General features: G+C 54.3%; 6 protein-coding genes across 6 annotated transcripts; 4 read left to right on the forward strand and 2 right to left on the reverse strand.

Annotated features, from left to right (window-relative positions):
• Positions 1–126: 126 nt before the first annotated feature.
• Positions 127–2,937, forward strand: IWZ02DRAFT_467754 (N-acetylglucosaminyl transferase component Gpi1; the record flags this gene model as incomplete). Its single annotated transcript, XM_066768584.1, has 7 exons — positions 127–246; positions 302–384; positions 461–665; positions 713–1,844; positions 1,890–2,351; positions 2,402–2,493; positions 2,542–2,937. 7 exons carry the CDS (start codon positions 127–129, stop codon positions 2,935–2,937), a joined length of 2,490 nt encoding a protein of 829 aa, XP_066626469.1.
• Positions 2,938–2,983: 46 nt separating this feature from the next.
• Positions 2,984–5,766, reverse strand: IWZ02DRAFT_414144 (uncharacterized protein). The gene is made up of 3 exons (XM_066765756.1): positions 5,691–5,766; positions 4,750–5,627; positions 2,984–4,698 (listed from the first exon to the last, which is right to left on the reverse strand). Exons 1-3 carry the CDS (start codon positions 5,740–5,742, stop codon positions 3,211–3,213), a joined length of 2,418 nt encoding a protein of 805 aa, XP_066626470.1. The 5' UTR covers positions 5,743–5,766; the 3' UTR covers positions 2,984–3,210.
• Positions 5,767–5,885: 119 nt separating this feature from the next.
• IWZ02DRAFT_496835 (DNA-directed RNA polymerase I subunit RPA34.5-domain-containing protein) lies at positions 5,886–7,348 on the forward strand. Its single transcript, XM_066770176.1, has 2 exons — positions 5,886–6,296; positions 6,346–7,348. Exons 1-2 carry the CDS (start codon positions 5,971–5,973, stop codon positions 7,052–7,054), a joined length of 1,035 nt encoding a protein of 344 aa, XP_066626471.1. The 5' UTR covers positions 5,886–5,970; the 3' UTR covers positions 7,055–7,348.
• A 5,054-nt stretch (positions 7,349–12,402) lies between these two features.
• On the forward strand, positions 12,403–13,393 carry IWZ02DRAFT_141273 (uncharacterized protein). The gene has a single exon (XM_066761761.1). The coding sequence runs from the start codon at positions 12,569–12,571 to the stop codon at positions 13,313–13,315; it is 747 nt and encodes a 248-aa protein (XP_066626472.1). The 5' UTR covers positions 12,403–12,568; the 3' UTR covers positions 13,316–13,393.
• Positions 13,394–14,113: 720 nt separating this feature from the next.
• Positions 14,114–14,907, forward strand: IWZ02DRAFT_496837 (uncharacterized protein; the record flags this gene model as incomplete). Its single annotated transcript, XM_066770177.1, has 3 exons — positions 14,114–14,342; positions 14,461–14,578; positions 14,689–14,907. The coding sequence occupies exons 1-3, from the start codon at positions 14,176–14,178 to the stop codon at positions 14,905–14,907; spliced, it is 504 nt and encodes a 167-aa protein (XP_066626473.1). The 5' UTR covers positions 14,114–14,175.
• Positions 14,908–15,719: 812 nt separating this feature from the next.
• On the reverse strand, positions 15,720–16,820 carry IWZ02DRAFT_487730 (uncharacterized protein; the record flags this gene model as incomplete). Its single annotated transcript, XM_066769397.1, has 2 exons — positions 15,720–16,593; positions 16,645–16,820. 2 exons carry the CDS (start codon positions 16,818–16,820, stop codon positions 15,720–15,722), a joined length of 1,050 nt encoding a protein of 349 aa, XP_066626474.1.
• Positions 16,821–17,288: the final 468 nt, after the last annotated feature.

The raw sequence follows: 17,288 nt of genomic DNA on the forward strand, positions 1-17,288 counted from the left end.
GGCGTCCAACACGCTCATCTCCACATCCGCCGCCCACGCCTGCCTCTCCTCGCCATTGCCATTGACCTGACCTGCGCCGTTGCCCATCTATCTCCCTTCGACCACTGCTGTCGGCGCCGCCGCCTCATGCACCCATTCTCCGTCCTCACTCTCGGCATCTTCATCGCGGGATACATTACTGCTCGTTGGGACCTCGTCACTCGGCTGTATGAGCTTGCAATCTTTGCTTGGGACCACGGTGTCGTAGTACGACCCGCCGCTCCGCAATGCCACATTCCGCGTAGCTAACTCGCTTGTCCAGACACGCGCTGCCAAGGGAGCTGCCATCCTTACCGTGGCTTTCGTCGTCATTGCTCTGCCAGTATCACTGATAGCAGAGCACGAGTCGAAGCTGGTATGCTTGATCCACTCGCGCAACAGAATCGCAACGACTAACGGGCGCAGCATCCTCGGACTGGAGGCGTTGGCATATCCGCACGGGAGCAGCTCAAGCGACGCGGGTCCTTTTAGACCGGGGACGGAATGTTGACATGGTCACGAACAATGGGTTGATGCGCGTTTTCTGGCCCTCAGATGCGTCCTCCGGAGCGAGCGCCGGAGTCTTGCTAGGATGGAGGAACTCGGATGCGGACTTTTTCGTCATAACCGTGATGCGCGATGTCGAGGTGAGTTGTTCAGTCAACCTTGCAACCCGCGGCTAACGGCGACGCAGCCGCGCGCGGTGGAGAACGCCTTGGGCGTAGGAACGCTCTTTCGCAATGCTCCTTATGCGATTGAGGACATTTTGGAGCGATGCGGCCATTCTACCCTGCAAGTCCTCGGCGTTCTCAACCCTCAAACCCCACCGACTAGCTTCGATCCTGGATATTTGGTCTCCTACACCTCGCCCAAATCGCGATTCCCCAGGATTTACTGCCCCGAGACATCCGTCACTGTCCAGGTCATTCTCTTTGACCGACCAGATCCGGCACGTATGCAGTACTTTTCACTTACGCCGATATCTTTGGCACTTGGAGATAAACCGGACAGCGCGGCAAGAGACATGGTGCCAATTGACGGCATAGACGCCGAGGAGGAGCAGGAGAGGACAAATCGACAGAAGCTTGTGGAGAAGCTGAAATTGCACACGGTCATCAAGCGGGTGACTAGTCAAAAGGAGCTGTCGCTCCCGGACATTGTCGTTCAAGCCAACTGCTCCTACGAAATCGCCGCCTTGTGCCAGAAGAACGCAGGCCTGATTGGAACCCGGACAAGGCGAGCTCTAAGCATGGGAGAAAGAGTCGTCGAGTCTGCCACGACGTTGTGGCATCAAGTCTTGGTTTTTATTTGGCACGTCTTGAGTGTTTGGATCTATCCGGTGGTGACGCAGTTGTTCATTCTGGGCCTCATAGCGCATAGGATCGCTGGAGAGTTAATTCTCCGCGTCATGGACTGGCGACTGCTCCCCGACTCTGCTGCCCTAAAGGACGTATCGGCCACAGCACAGCAAGTGGACATTCGGCTCCAGCAATTCTGCTACTGGCCGATCCAATTCCAGACTCTCCAAAAGAGAAAATGCCATTGGCAGAGCATTACGAGCAGCCATCCCGAGTATATTCGCTTCTATAACAGCTTATGGCTGGTTGCGAACGACGTCATCATTGGCATCGCGCTCGGTTCCTACATCATTGAGAATGCCGAGTTTGTTGCCTATCAGGTGGATGGAGTCTTGACCGAATGGTCCATCGAAGGCTTGCGGAGAATGATATCCTGGTTGATGGACTGGCCGGCAGGGCTGAAGCTGAACAATGAACTGGCACAATTCTTGGGAGACCTCTTCTTGTGGGTCATTGATTACTGGGCTGGTGAGTTTTGCGACAACACATCTCCAATCATTTCTGACAGCACAGGCTGCATTGCAACGCTCCGTCCATTTCTCCCTGATGTCATTAGCTTCATCGGCTTCTCCAGCTTTGCCGGTGCAACTATGCCTATTTCCCTCTTCTCCGACTTGGTATCAGTCCTCACGCTGCACATTTACTCCTTTTACATTGCGTCTGCCCGAATATTCAACTGGCAGCTCAACATAATCTTCTCCCTCTTCCACCTCTTCCGCGGAAAGAAGCGCAATGTCTTGCGTAACCGTATAGACTCGTGCGACTACGATCTGGATCAGCTGCTTCTAGGGACGATTCTCTTTACGCTGTTGTTTTTCCTCCTGCCAACCGTATTCGTTTTTTACTTTACCTTTGCATCAGCGAGAATGGCAATAATAGTCCTCAAAGCTGTTCTTGATACCCTGCTAATGCTTTTGAACCATTTCCCAATCTTTGCCTTAATGCTCCGCATCAAGGATTCTGGGCGTTTACCTGGTAAGCAATGCTAGCTGAGGCACTGCAACATCCTGTACTAATAAGTCTAGGCGGCATCCGTTTTGATCTTCAAGATACCCGTTCCGCAAAACTTCCGGAACAAAGCCCGCATTCCGCTCCTACTTCATACATCATTCTGAAGGTAATGACCTCTAGATATATCTGGAGCTTCTTCTCTAATGTCTGCCAGTCTGTTCCTCTTAGCTTCTGGGCCATGTTCCACCAATACTCGCAGCTGGGCACGCGGATCCGCAAGCACTACATCTCGCCGGGAGTCTTCCTGTGCCTGGTCACGGGCCGCTTCGTGCCGCCGATCCACCGCAAAAACCTCTACAGCCTGCAATACAGCATGCTGCCGGCTCGACGAGCCAGCATCCTGGAGCTCTGGGCCCGGCTGACCGAGGACAATGACAAGGATCACCACCACCATTCCCACAATTACTATTACTCCAATGACAAGAAGCTCAAGGATGGGAGGCGCACTTCTGGCTTGGGGTCTGGCGCTGGCTGGAGTGGCGTCGCGAATGGGTATGCCGTTGCGGGCAAGGAGAAGATCAATGGCGTGCCGAGGAGGCATAAGGGGTAGAGATACTGTGAGGCGAGCGTAATGCGAGGTGATTTTTATGTGAATATGCCTTGGTGAACTACTTATCATGAACTCTTGAAGTGTGTGGAAGATGATTGTCGTTTTTGGCTGCCGATGGATGGGTCTATTGCCACAACTCCTGTCAGGTCCCAACACCCAAACTCTTCCGATGCCTGCCTGCTCTTTGAATCCACTGTGAGCGCACCTGGAGCTGCCTGCCTTTTGACCAAACACCAACAAATCGCGCTGCCTATCTTCGAGCAGAGCAACTCATCACCCCACAAACCGCCTCAACCGCCTCTTCGCGCCCACGACGCCAACGCCAGCCTCACTCGCGCCACTCTCCCTCTGCACCCACGGCACGCGCCCAACATCGACATCGGTCCCTACACTCGTCGTCGACGCCGCCGCGGCACCACCACCACCACCACCACCATGACCCCCCCTCTCCCTTTCCCTCCTCGCCCACTCATCCATCTGCACGTCCTCGAGATACGCCCACGAAGGGACGTCGAGCGCGCCCAGCACAAGCAGCGTGCGCCGCGGGTCATGCAGCTCCTCGACCAAGTGTTCGTTGGCGGGCGGGACGAGCAGGTGCAGCGCCTGCCTGGCGGCGTCGATGCCGCGGACGAGCGCCAGCGTGACGAGCCGCGATGCCTGCGGCGAAGGTGGCTCCAGCGTGCGGCGGTTGCGCCGCGGCGCCGCGATGTACGGGATGTGGTGGGGAGCGGGGCTGTGGGCGACGCGGGCGGCGAGACTGCTGTCGTTTGCTTCGTCCGTCTCGTCGTTCACGTTGGTGGAGGAAGGGGATAGTTCGACTACGCCGACGGTGGCGCCGTTGAGGACTGTCGGGAGGTGTGCTGGCGCTACTGCGTCGCCAGTTGCTAGCACGGCGAGGAAGTCAGGCGAATTGCTGGCATAGGAGACAACGTAGGGCCGGCGGTGGGTCAGGGGCGTTGCGTCCCATGATTGGTGTGGGTCGTTTTGACGCGGAGCCGCCAGGTGGAAGTACGAGAGAGCTTGCATATTGCGAAAGTCGGCTGGGGAGCGGGACGGGTGGCCCGACGGCTGCGATGGGATAGGCTGGAACCGCTGGACGGTAGTTGTTGAAGTGGTGGCTGTGGCGGCGGTGGTGAGGGCTTCGAGAGCTCGGCTGGACTCGTCGCTTGTGAAGATGAGGTCCGTTGGGGAGAGGCGCGTGAGTAGTGAAAGAAGGATCTGAAGCCCTGTGCCGATGGTCCAGCCGGGGCAGTTGATGATGAGTGGCCCTTGTGTGTTGCCAAAATTGAGGTGTTTGTGGTAGGCAGTGGCGAGGTCAACAGCACACTCAACAAAGTGTTCTGGGTTGTCTTTTGGACTGTTTGCTCCGATGAAATGTGCTCGCACAGTGCGCTGATGCGTGCCTGTGGTAGCGCTGGGGTGGGCAAAAGGAGGCCCGAAGATTGGTTGGCGGAGTTCTATCAGAGAAACTTGCCCAGGTGGTCCGTATTCGGACTGTCCTGGATCAATGTCGAGGAGGAAGACTGAATGAGATTCTGACTTCATGGCATCACGATCGATGGTGAAAAGGCGATTGAGCAAAAACCTGCTAAACGTGGACTTTCCAGACGATTTCGGACCGCAAACTAGTATTTTCTCATAGAGACCGGGGTTGCGCTTAGAAGCTGCTGAGCAAATCTTGTCAATAGCCTTGTGCCACTCTGGAGGCATCTCGAGATGATAAAGCGGCCTGCTTAGCGAATCATCAGACAAGACGTGGATCTAGAACACTGTCAACAAAGATTGAAGTGGCACAAAGAACAGCAACCATACATTCTCAAAAGACCAGCGCTTTTTATGATTTCGCAGAAAAGACTGGTCCACAGTCTCTTCAGCCTTCCAAAGACGTCCATACAAAGGCGAAAGTTTTTCCATCAGAGGCAATTGTGAAGTGACAGACTTCAATTCCACTTCAGCTCCATCTGGCGAAAGACATTGGATGACGGGCAGGGCATGTGTGGCTGGAGCGAAGACTCGATAAGTCAGGGCTTGAGGCCCGGCACGCAATATTGCACCGTAAAATGCCACAACACCCCTCTTGACAAGTATGTCATATATGCCAACACTAGCGAGAGTCTGGCCGGGCGCAAGGCGAACCGTCATCCCGTTGGAGTTGTGTTTTGAAACATTTTCTGAAGATGGCGCCCAAGAAGAGACCTCGACATCCGGCGCCGCGTATACTGCATTCCAAGTGTCGGCTGATTCTTGAGAATGGATAGCACTTTGGACCCCCGTTTCGGCCTCATCACTTGGCCTTGGGACATAGTCGGGCTCATAGCTGTCCACGCTATTGTCGCTGTCGTTAGCGTGTTGAAGAACCAGCAGTTTGGCCTGTTCTTCGAGTGCTGCTCGTCGAGCCTCGACGGCAGAAAGAGGTTTGGGCACGTGAGTAGCAAGATCAGAAGGCCCGTTCCCAGATGCTGTCCTGTGAGCTTTTGCTGCAAGTGTCGTTGCATCCGCGGAATTCGACGCGTCTTGTCCATTTTCGGCTGATTTAGTCTTGTCCTTGCTCTTCTTTCTCGGGCGCGACTTTGCTGAGGCTTTTGAACTAGGAGGTTCATGAATTGCCTCTTCACTAGAGCCAGTGCCGCTGCTCTCGAGATTTGACTGTTGTCTGCGCGCACGAAGTGCAGCAGCAGCACTTAATGGTGCTAGAAATACACATCTGTCAGGAATATTAGATCCAACGAAGCCGTATTCAAAAAGACACGAACCAGCAGGGGCATCGGAGGATGTCTGATGTTCCATTTTCCTCCGTTTTGACATTTTTGAAGTCAAAATCAATGATGGCGTTTAGATGTAAAAGGTTGGAGTGCGGCAAGCTCTTTCGGGGCAAAAGGTGATGAGCGCGATTAGATTAGATCCACCGCCTAGGTTGTTAGCGTCGCGCTAGCGCAAATCCCCCGATGGAAACCCCGAAAAAGTTTCCAGAGCGCGCCGAGTCGCGCAGCCTACAACTCCACATTGCCCTGCCATTGCCTCCCACCCCTCGCCATGTCGAAGAAGATCAAAGAGACGCCGGTTCCAATTCCTGGCAAAGCGCCCAAAGCTACCACCAAAGAACCCAAAAAAGAAAAGAGTAAATCGAAACATGTCGCAAAAAGAGAGCCGAGCCCAAGCTCAAGCGGAAGCGACAGCGAGAGTGGATCAGAGGCTAGTTCCGAGGACGAGGGCAGCGAGGAGGAGAATTCCAAAGAAAAGGCTTCCACCGGCGAATCTACACCTGCAAAGACGAGCTCCGAGGGCAACGAAAGCGAGAGCAGTTCTGGAGAATCAGAAAATGAGAGCGAGTCGGAGACTCCAGCGGAAGAGGCACCACGGTAATGAGCGACCTGGCATTGAATGGTGGATTTCAACTAACAGCACCAGCGATGTGCGGACAGTGTCCCTTCGACCCGCAAAAGTCTTTCAACCACCCCCAGGCTTCAAAAAAGTCCAATCGAACATAAACCCTTCCTCAAACCTCTCCAAACTCCTCAAATCCACGGACCTCTCGAAAAAGCAAATATGGCACGTAACTGCTCCGGCCTCAATCGATGTCAAGCAGGTCAAGGAGTTCGCTCTGGGACAGGGCATGGACAACAAGACGGTCTTACAGCACAAGGGCGCTGAGTACGCTTTCGCGCGCGCAAGCGATGACAGTCAGACAGCCGCGAAACTTTTGGTGCCCACAGAGAAGGGCTATGCGGCAGTTCCGAATGAATTCTCCCAGACCCTGCACCTCAAGCAGGTTGTCCGTTTGCCCGACGTCTCAGAGAAGCAAGAAGAGACTTCACAAGATGCGATGAAGTTTGTTATTCGACCCGAGAAGCCTGCAAGGCCTCAGCCGGAGGGTCTTCGGATGCGCTACATGCCCGCAGGAAACGCTGATGTCCCCGAGAAGCCAAAGGAAAAGAGACGACACGAGAAGACGGAAGGAGACGAGGAAAAGACGGAGGTCAAGTCGAAGAAGAAAAAGTCCAAGAGGGAAGGCGGCGGAGAGGCAATGGAGGGTGTTGAGATGACGGCAGCAAAGGAACAAGACGGAGAGAAGAAGAAAAAGAAGAAGGACAAGGAGAAGAAGAAGAAGAAGGCGTGATTGATACCATTTCGAAGAAGTACGCATTATACCATGATGGACCAAGGCGAGTGTTTACGAGGACGGAGGTAGTCGTTGACCAAGGGACAACAGATAGCTGTGGAACACGGTTGGAGGCGTTGTGGCGTGTGGCTGATATGTCGGATTTGTTTTGCAGTGAAGAAAGTCGGAAAGTTGATGGAATTGATGCCTTTCCTAATGTAGTGATGAGATCAGACCAGCCTTGGCATCTGCCGTGCAAGCAACCCAAGAGGGTGCATCCCTGTTGTTTAGGTCCAACCCAACCCACAGGCTGCCGGGTTGACGATGGCCAAACCACAAAAGTTGAACTCCGCATGTTGCACCTGTCCCATTCCTGTCGCCGCGTGTTTTGACATTCCAATGCCGCCCAGCGCTCACGCTGTCGCAAACGTGTTTTCAAGGCCATTCACCTATTCCAACTCGGGCTTGACACGACGCGCTCGGCCGCATCCCACGCGCACCAACCGCCTCCCAGAGCCCCCCTTTGAACTTCATCTTCGCTCGCTGGCTCCGCGGTCGGCACACTGCTGATCCTTCAGCGCTCAGACGTCCTAAAGCCACGCCCATCTACAACCCGACGACCGTCATCTGGCTCCCCAAGTTCCCTAGCGACCAGAACCGACCAAAAGAGCACCAAACTCCCGCTCCAAAGCCGCATTGAAAGCGGCCGGCCCGACCCTCAACCGACTTCACTGCATGGACTCCAGATGGCGCACTCCACCCAAGACGACGACGACGTGCGCTTGTTCGATCATTCCGACTCTGAGCTCCCGCCGCTGCCTCCCGATGACGACGAGAGCTTCTTGCGCCCCCCGAGCGACCTCGCCGACGGCAGCCAACTAGGCAGCAATGACGGAAACTCTCTCATGGAGCGCGAGATGAATCGCAAGCTCTTAGACATTGAATCGAGCTTTTTACCCGACGCCGACCTTCCCAGTACCGACGACCGTCCAAAGGGAGCCGATGACACATATGTATTTGGCGCGATGCCTGAGGAAACTCTGGCCAAGGAGCAGGACAATGGCAACACTGTGCCTAAAACTGCGAGCCCCCATGCTGAGGACATAGCGTTACCCGACACACCGCCAACGGCCCCGGATGCCTCGAAGAACCAGGCTCCTGGCCGGGAGGCCGAGGAGCATACCTACGAGCACTACGACGATTCGCACATGGGCGACAATTCATCAGAGGCACCGGCCCCTTCTTCGCCTGCTGCGGCTGCGGCTGCGCGGTCAAATTCGAGGACCGTGCCGCAAAATGAGCCGGAGATTGAAATAAGCCGTGCTGACGAGCACGAGGGACAAGTTCAAGAGGATGACACCCATTCGGCTCGGCCAACTTCGAGCGCGTCGACTGTCAAAGCTACACTCGAAGGTAACACATCTGCAGATCCAGCAGAAGGCGGGAGCCGCTTATGGGGCGATTCTGTAAATTCCAACACCTCTACACTCCGTACAAGCAACAGCTCTACGAATCTCCGCCCAAGGTCCAGTTTCCTCCGCGACCGCAGCCGTCAAGCCAGCTATCGATCGTCGGCCTCCTCTACTGGAGCACAATCAGGTGGTGCTCCGGAAGTGCAAGACAACACGCTTGCCTCGGATTTTGCTTTGCAGTCTGGCGGAGCGATGCCCAGCTCCAGTCTGCGCAACTCCTACGGTGACCTATCACGACTACCCAGCCTTGGAAGCGTCGCCTCATCTATTTCCGCCCTCAGCGATGAAGGCGCAAGCAGAGGCTCATATGAGCGCGCTAAGAGTACGCTCAGCAACCTTTCGGGAATGGATGCAAACTTGGACAGCTTGGAGGAAGAGCCAAGAGCAGGATCCGCCTCCCCGCCTGTCACACCGCGACCTGGAACGGCGGGGACTAATGCTCCCACTGACACTGTCATCACCAAACACGTACAAAACATACTTGTCCCTGACACTGTTGCAAAGGAGTATCGGGAAAAGCATGGCGAAAGATCACCAGACAAACGAGCCTCGACCGCGTCGTTCGCCTTTAGCAGCCGGACAAAACACAATCTTACTCTCAAGGAGCAAAACAGCAAGATTGACAAGCTGAGCAAAGAGAACTTTGACCTCAAACTCAAGATTCACTTTTTGGACCAGGCACTGCAGAACCGGTCAGATGAAGGCGTTAAGGACATGATCTCAAAGAATGTACAACTTCAGACCGACTTGGCAAATGAAAAGAAAGAGACGCAGTCGCTAAAGCGGAAGATGCGTGAGTTGGAGAGAAAGCTCAAGGCGCAAGAGGAAGGAATGGCGAAGAACAAGGATTCGGGCACCGGCAGCGATGATGAGAGGAGTGACAACGAACGGATCCAGCAGGACATGGAAGAAGAGATTACATATCTCAGGGAGTGCCTTCAAAATTCCGAGGTGGAGATTGAGCGTTTGAGGGAAGACACTTTGGCCAAAGAAGTGGAAAAGAGACGCATGGCCGAATACGTCAAATCGATGGGCGATCGCAAGAACTCGGAGCCCAAGGCCGGAGTTGAAGAAGCCATGGAGATGTGGAAGGACTTGCTCGAAGCTGAAACAGCACGCCGTGAGCAGGCTGATGAGGACGCCGAACGCCTGCGCGAAGAAGTCCGACGCCTCAGAGCGGAGCGCGAACAACCCAACCACCCCACGACAAATACGCGTAACAACTACAACGCCAGTCGCCAGAGCCGCGTTTCGTATGCGCGTTCGCAATCAGGCTCCGAAGGCACAGCGGAGAACCGAGCGAGTACCAGTCTGAGCGGCGTGACTCTTGTTGAGCAACTCAAACACGAAAACGCAGAACTGCGCAGAGACTTGGGCGCTCAAACTTCAATGCTCGTCTCGAGGAATCGTGAGAGGGAGCGTTTGCAACAAGAGATTGAGGAGCTCAAGCTATCTCTTCGCAGGGGTGCAAGCGGGTCGGTGGTTGGAGACAGCATATTCGAGCGTTCAATCTCTCGCGCCAACCAGCGACCAATTTCTCAATCGAGCGCAGTCGCCCGTACCGAGCTGGAGGATGCCGAGCGCGACGAATATGAACAAAAGCAGGCACAGCTCCGGGACGAAATTGCTACTGTCAAGATGCAGAACCAGGAGCTTGATCGAGAATTGAACAACCACATCGACCTGCTGGAATCCAAGGAGGAAGAAATGGACCAGATGAGGGAAGAGCGGAATCTTACCATCGAAGATATGCAAGCTCTGCAAGCTGATCGGGATGAGGCTCTTCAAGCCCTGCAAGAAAAGGACGAAGAATGCGAAAACTTGAGGGAGGAAGCACTAGGTGAGATCCAGCACCTCGAGCAGGAAGTCAACCAAAAGGACCAAGAGCTCGACAAGCTTTTGAATGAGCTGGAGAATCGCAATGAGGACTTTGATGCTTTGCAACAAGAGATGAAGAATGTTAGCGAGAGTCTCATCATGCTTGAGGATGCTCGGACGGCCAACGAGCGCAAGATTCAGTCTCTGGAGCAGGAGCTCGAAGACGCAAACCACGAACTCGAGGCAATGGACCAGAAGCTCAACGAGGCTCAGCAGAAGATTGAGCGCTTCGAAGTCCAGCAAGAGTCTAATCAAGCCGAAATTTCGTTCCTGCGGGAAGAGCAGGAGGGCGACAAGATCAAGATTGGCGATCTCGAAGCCGCGCTCAACCAGGCACAAATGAGCGTGCAGGAAGAAAAGGAGCGGATGAAAGACCTCGAGGATAGGTTTGCAGAAGAGAGGACACAGCGCGAGGCTTTGGACAGCCAGGAGAAAGAGACTGTGCAAAAGGCATTCGACGACCTCAACGGCCAGGCGTCGAAAGCTCGGGACGAAGTCAGGCGGCTTAGGAAGAGCCTTTCGTCCAAAGAGGTGGAGGCAGCACAGTGGAAACAACGCCTCGACGACTTGGAGACGAGTCTGCGCGAAGCTCTTGGCAGCTTGGATGGCACCAAGGCCAACTTGCTCAAGGTACTACACACCATATGCGATCTATCAAGCATTGCTGACACTTTTCCAGGACGTTCAAAAGCTTCAGAGAGACCTCGATGCCACCGTACAGGAGCTCGACCACGCCAGATCAGAACTCGCCGACAAGGAACGGACACTGCGCAACAGGGACACGCTTCTCGAAAGCACCAGCCTGGAAAGTCGCAAACTGGCAGACATGCTCGACAAGGAGCGCCAAGCTCGCATGCAGGACAAGCGGGAATACGAAAAAGCTCAACGTTCGCACCAGACGACGCAAAGATCGGCGCAGTCCTACGAGAGCCGCGTGCTCGAGCTCGAGACTTCGCGCAGTCAAGAGCGCCGTCGCATCGCCACGTTGGAGGCTCAGTATCGCGACCAGCTACTGGAGCGCAACAACCTCCTTCTCGCCATCTGGAACCGCCTCTCGACGCTCTGTGGTCCCGAATGGTCTCAGCGAAATTCTCTCGTCAATGGCGAGCTGCCATCCCTCGAAGTCATTGGGCGCCATCTTTCTGCCTTTAGCAAGAATGTCCTCTCTGCTGTCAAGAATGTTGAGGCCATCCTCGGCGGCTTCAAATCCCGCATTAGGGGCATCGAGAAAGATCTCTGGAAAGAATACCAGGCACTTGAGCACAAACTCGATGTACGTACCAAACATCTTGACTCGATTGAGAAGACGATTCGTGCCGGCAGCATCGGCTTCGTGCGCAACGAAGGCCTCAACCAAGAGCTTTCGCGGCTCAAATCTGAAAACAAGATGCTGCGCTCCGAGTTGCAGGGCGGCCCGCTCAACCGCCATTCGACGCGGAATTCGGTGGACTCGGCTTCGCAGTTGGCCACGCCGCAACGCAATGCATCGGGCACGTCCAGCGCTTCCAATCGCAATTCAATCGCCTCTACGCTTCTCCGCCACAACTCGGCCTCGTCGGATCGGGACCGTGAACACAAGTCACCAGCCCCCACATCGCAACCGTCATCCTTACAACCCACGGAGCAGCGCTGGATCCACCGCCTCAAAGAGTTGGAACGCCGTCTCAAGGCGGAGCGTGAAGCTCGCCTGCTCGACCGCCGTGGCGCGCGTGAGCGCCTCGAGGAGGGTCGTCAAGAAAACGAAGAGCTGCGCAACATGCTAGAGCGCGAGCGCGAGCGTCTTGGCGGTAGCCAAAGCGGGAGGAGCAGCCCTAGCCATGCAGAGTATCCAACAATTGGGACCCGGTGACTCGAGCAGCAGGCGGTGTCTAGGTCGTCTTCACTTTCGCTCAGCAATGTCCTCGGTCAGGGCGAAGCAAGTGGAAGTGCCAATGGCAGTAGAAGTGTGAGCGGAGGTAAAACCAAGTGGTGGAAAAGGAGACTCGGCAAGGAGAGGTAGGAGATGAGCGGCACCCAGATCCCTCGTCTCTGAAGCAAATCCGAGCACCGTTGTCTGGGCTGGGCTGGTGACTGATGAGAGACAGGCCACGGCGGCAATGGTGCTGCTGCGCAGCAGCCCACTAGCCCCGGCCGGCCAAAGAATACCTGGAACGCACTATGCGATCTGTCTCTTTCACTCTCCATGCCTTCCTTGCTCCGACACTACTACCATCTTACAGGACCCTCCAAGCTGTTGACCGTTCAATTGATCGACTTTACGGCCTCGCCTGCGTTGCGTTTACTCTCAGCCGCCCAATCGTACACTTATTTACATAACCACCTACCCGTCTTTCTACCTATATCGGGCGGCCAAAGAAGTTCGGGCTCTGAGGGAAAGGGGGTCACGCACTGGACCCGCCTTATCCAAAGGGCGAATCAGCAAAGGACAAAGACAAATATACCTTCTCGTCCTTATTCCTTTGCGTTTCAAATTGTCTTTCCTCTTCTGCCTCTCCTAATTGTTCTTCCCTTTGTCGGGCTGCGGGTATTCGGAGCAACGTTGGTCTGCTGGGTTGGGAGGGTCTTCGTGCATCATTTCTCATTTAGTTCTTTGGTGCTCGTTTTTTCTTTCTTTGCGTCACTATATTTCCCGAGAGCAATTCTACTTGTGACAACTGCAACTACCACTGTCGTTACATTCACTACTACTACTCCTACTCTCGTCACCGCTGCGACGTGTGTCTGTACTTTGTCCTGTCGCGTCGTACCTACGTATCGTATCCTATGCTACGAGTTTAGTTATTCGAATCGGTTGGCCGGGCAAGAGAACAAAGGCGAGAAAGGGCGGATGGGTCAATTTATTTGCTGCTTATTTCTCACTTTCTCATACAATTGTTTTTGTTCCTTGCTGCTGGCGTTCCGTCTTATTCCCCCCTTATTGGAGTTATGAAAAGAGGGGTCTCTCGGGATATCAGGAGTACGCGGCGGCTGGCTGCTTGGGAGGAGCTGCACAGTGAGTGTCAAAAGAAACAATCCCTCTTAGCATCACGGCTGCATCTCTCATTTGACACTGCAAATGAGGATGAAGAGCAGTCGTTCGCCGCTGCTAGACCGAGGGGCTATTGTTTCTTTCGACATCCACCTTGGCTATGCGTATGAGGAAGTGGGTGGATTGGTTTGCCGTTGCGTAGGGATTGAAATCTGATTTTCTTTTCGTCGTTATAGGGTGAGGGGAATGCTCATGTGTGCTGTAATTGCTGTGATTGAGGAAGAGCAGCGGGAAGCAGTTGCACAGTCGTTGTGAAAAAGGGATACACCTTGGCACTGTGGCTACGCTCATGGAACATTCGTTCGTTCAAAGCGTAATACCGGCAGTTCGCTGCTGAATTTGCGCCCAGGGAGCTGTCTTCCAGCTCTACTGCAGCTGGACCGAGATAACGTCATTTCTTTCGACACTGACTGCGGTGTGGCGGTAACGCCAGTCGTCACTGTACTTTCGCGCCCGCACAGCAACAACATGTACAGCTCTGCTCATTAGCCAAACTCACGCCTTTTGCCGACGTTGGATGTTGGTTGGTCTACCCCAGGCGCCTTACTGTTCTATATCGAGGTGCCGCGTTGGACATGATAAGGTGACAGCGGCTCAGAGCACCTTCGATCAACTCATATGGTCATCAAGGCGGAACTCGTAAATACAGTAGTAGGTAGGTACCTATGTAGTAGACACGTCGGCGCCTCGCACCTGCCTGCCTGCCTGCCTGCCCCCATTTTCCCAACCTGACCTACTCTCGCCGCCGTTTTTCGCTCACCATGGTAAACACACCACTACCGCCGACCGCGCCAACAACCACAACCTCAACGCACAAAAACAACAACACCACCACTAGAACGAACTACATCAACAGCCAAACCAGCGCCTCGTCGACCATGCGCGCCCCACTGACAGCGCCCTCAACTGGCTCCAAGCCCGACACAACGTACGTGCCGTGCCCTACCTCCATGATCTGACAATCAAGCATCTACCTCACCCCTTCATCACCTCCTTTTCTTACCCACTCGCCGAACGCACTGACTCACACCGCACACCCACCACAGAACCCCCGAGCAGCGGGCAAAAGAGGCCGAACAAGGCGTCGCGTACCTGCGGAAAGCGATAGACGAGGCGTCGAAAACACTCGCACGTCTGCAGGAGGGTGATGAGGAGAGCGAGAAGGTAAGTCAGGCAGCCAATAAAAGGACAGGACAGAACAGAACAGAACACATGCTTTGTTTTTTGTTTCAGTCATGGGGTACGTGGGCAGGGCTGATGCGGTGAGCCAGTAGTTGAGGGCTGAATTGCTCTTGCGCGCTGAGACGATTCGTGCGAGGCAGCGCGTTCAGCGGGAGAGGGAGGAGGGAGGTGATGAAGAAGAAGAAGAGAAGAAGGAGGAAGATGAGAAAGAAAAGAAGGAGGAAAAGGACGACACTGGCTGCGGCAAGGATGACAGCAGCGCTAAGTGCGCGAAGATCGAGGCGGAGGTCGACGAGCGAAAAGAGGAGTAGATTTTGGGGCATCAGGGGCGGTGTGCATCCCTTTTCAATCGTCTCGCGGCTCATTCCGTGGAGCGCTCATTTATATGCAAATGGGGGGAGCGGTGGCCAAGACAGAATGGTGACTTGATTATTATGTCCCTCCTTGGAGGCCGAGAGCATTTTTTTCGGTCGTTCAGTGCGTTTTTTGTTCTGTTCGAGTGGTAGCAGAGTACGTGAGTAACGTCGGACAGAGAGAAGTGAAAATCCATATGCAGGTCTTTTCGAATAGGAGAGGATGCGGTGTTTGATGTGTATTTTGATGGGATCGTGCCACCCGACTGCTTCATTCCACTTGTGCTCGATGGAGGAATGGCAAATTGACTGAGGTCTAGTGATGGAAGCCATGGCATGCGCAAAACACAAAGTTTTCGAGATGATGGAGGGTGTCCTTGCCCCCGGTTTGGCAGCCAATAAAACCCGCACTCGTTAGCGACGACTTTGTCACCAAGCGTCGGGAAGTTGATGAAGAAGTTTCTTTGGTGGCTTTTCCAGATTTGTAGTCTTTCGCATGAGCATGAGCTTGAAAATCATGGAGCATTCGTGACGCTAATCGAAAAGGCTGGAAGGGAGGGAGAAAACTGTCGCGATCATTAAGTAGGAGAAAAGCATCATTTATGATTCAGAAGTATGGATTACAACCTGCTCGAATTCTCTCAATTGAAAGTGAAAGTGACCACCAGTAACGCCTGAAAAAGAAAACCTTCTCGCCATCGCATTCTTGAATTCCCAACCAAGGGGAAACTTGGTGAAAAGAAGAACAAGCAATAGCCCCAGTTTCTCGCTCATTCAATGACCTGAGTCTGATTCTTCAGAAGCAACGCCGACGCATCCTCCCAGAAGCCAACCTGAAGCTTCTTGCGACACTTCTTCGACGGCGGATCCTGGCGCTCGTGGACATGATAGTCGCAGATGGTGTCGGCGTGGGCGTACTTGGTATTGGGATGAGCCTTGATCAAGCCCTGAAGGCCGCCAGCCAGGACCATGACCAAGTCGACGAAGTGCTTCTTGAATGGCTCAATGTCGCGGGGACGCACCACGTCCTTGGTGTCGATGCGGTTGCCGGTGATGGGGCTGAGGCGGGCGATGCCGTCGCGCAGGCACTGCAGCAGGTTGTAGATGAAGATGCCTGGGAGCTCGACGAGGACTTCGCACTTCAGCTCCGGCACGTGCAGCATGTAGAAGTACGCCATGTAGTCGCGGGCGTACTGGTAGAGGCAGCAGGTGAGCGGGACGTTGTTTGCGATCCAGTTGATTGTCTTGAGCGAGCTGTCGAACTTGCGCGCGCGGTTGGCTGCGTTGGTCTGGGTGAGCATGATGACGCGGGAGTGGATGGCTTCCATGATGACGTTTGCAAACATGGGAGCTTCGATGCGCATCGCCGTCTCGTGCAGCGTGGCAAGAGAGCACATCTTCCATTCCTTGCGGTCGTCGTCGGACTCGAACAGCTGCTTGGATTCCATCCAGCGGTAGAAGATGGCAAATTCATGGGGGTGGACGTCCTCGAGGATGTGGTGGGTTTGGTCTGGTCGCTTGAGAGCGAATTGACGCTGGAAGAAGCGAGAGTGGTAGGCAAGGAGCTCTTCGTGGGTGAAAAAGCTCTGGCCGTTGACGCCATCTTCGGCAACGAGAATGCGGATGGGGGTCTGATGAAGCTCACTGAAGCAACAGTCAGTCAGGATCTTGAGAAAAATTTATTATCGTGCTTACTGGAAGGTTGGCCTGCGCGGCGTTGAGGCGTGCTGGTTCGCTTGTGATGCGCCCCGGACCAGAGGAGGCGGCTCGGATTGAACCTGAGGCGACCGTGTATCGCGCGATACAGAAGGCTCGGCAGGGGTGTAGTCCATCATCTCTTCAGGAAGGCTCTGTCCATGCGAGGTTGACATGTTGGATGGTGGATTTGTGAGGTTGTTTGGTTGAGGAACGGTTGGTCGTCTGTAAGAATGATGAGGTCGAAGTTGATAAGAACCAGCTCTTGTCGACACTCGGCGCCAAATTTCGACCACCTTCCTCACCGAAAGTAATTGAGCCTTTTTCTCGGCGACAGCGAAAGTTGGAAAGTCGGTCGAAGTTGGAAAGCAGCTGGAGGAACAAAGGAAAGACTTGCAAACGAAGTTATTTTCCCTAGTTCACGGTTATTAGTAGCCAGGGAGCATTCGTTCGCCATTATAGCCATGTTGCGCCTAGAGAGCTGTCGTCTTTTGCTACAGTGTGTTCTAGGGAGCACTCGTTTACTTCGGCAGGGGTGCCGAGGGAACTAATCACTTAGCTCGTAGCTAGAGCCGGGGACAGTGCAAGGTGAGTGTTAGCTTGTGAGTTGTGCGAGATCGCGCCATAGTGAAATCAAACGTAGT

This window comes from Phyllosticta citriasiana, assembly GCF_038021145.1.
Source record: "Phyllosticta citriasiana strain CBS 120426 chromosome Unknown IWZ02scaffold_2, whole genome shotgun sequence".
Taxonomy (NCBI): domain Eukaryota; kingdom Fungi; phylum Ascomycota; class Dothideomycetes; order Botryosphaeriales; family Phyllostictaceae; genus Phyllosticta; species Phyllosticta citriasiana.

Coding starts and splice junctions, on each gene's coding strand:
- IWZ02DRAFT_414144 (XM_066765756.1), bottom strand. CDS start 5,742: ATGTCAAAACGGAGGAAAATGGAACATCAGACATCCTCCGATGCCCCT. Junction 5,628..5,690: donor ATCCTCCGATGCCCCTGCTG/GTTCGTGTCTTT, acceptor GTGTATTTCTAG/CACCATTAAGTGCTGCTGCT. Junction 4,699..4,749: donor AGCGCTGGTCTTTTGAGAAT/GTATGGTTGCTG, acceptor ACAGTGTTCTAG/ATCCACGTCTTGTCTGATGA.
- IWZ02DRAFT_496835 (XM_066770176.1), top strand. CDS start 5,971: ATGTCGAAGAAGATCAAAGAGACGCCGGTTCCAATTCCTGGCAAAGCG. Junction 6,297..6,345: donor CCAGCGGAAGAGGCACCACG/GTAATGAGCGAC, acceptor TAACAGCACCAG/CGATGTGCGGACAGTGTCCC.
- IWZ02DRAFT_141273 (XM_066761761.1), top strand. CDS start 12,569: ATGCCTTCCTTGCTCCGACACTACTACCATCTTACAGGACCCTCCAAG.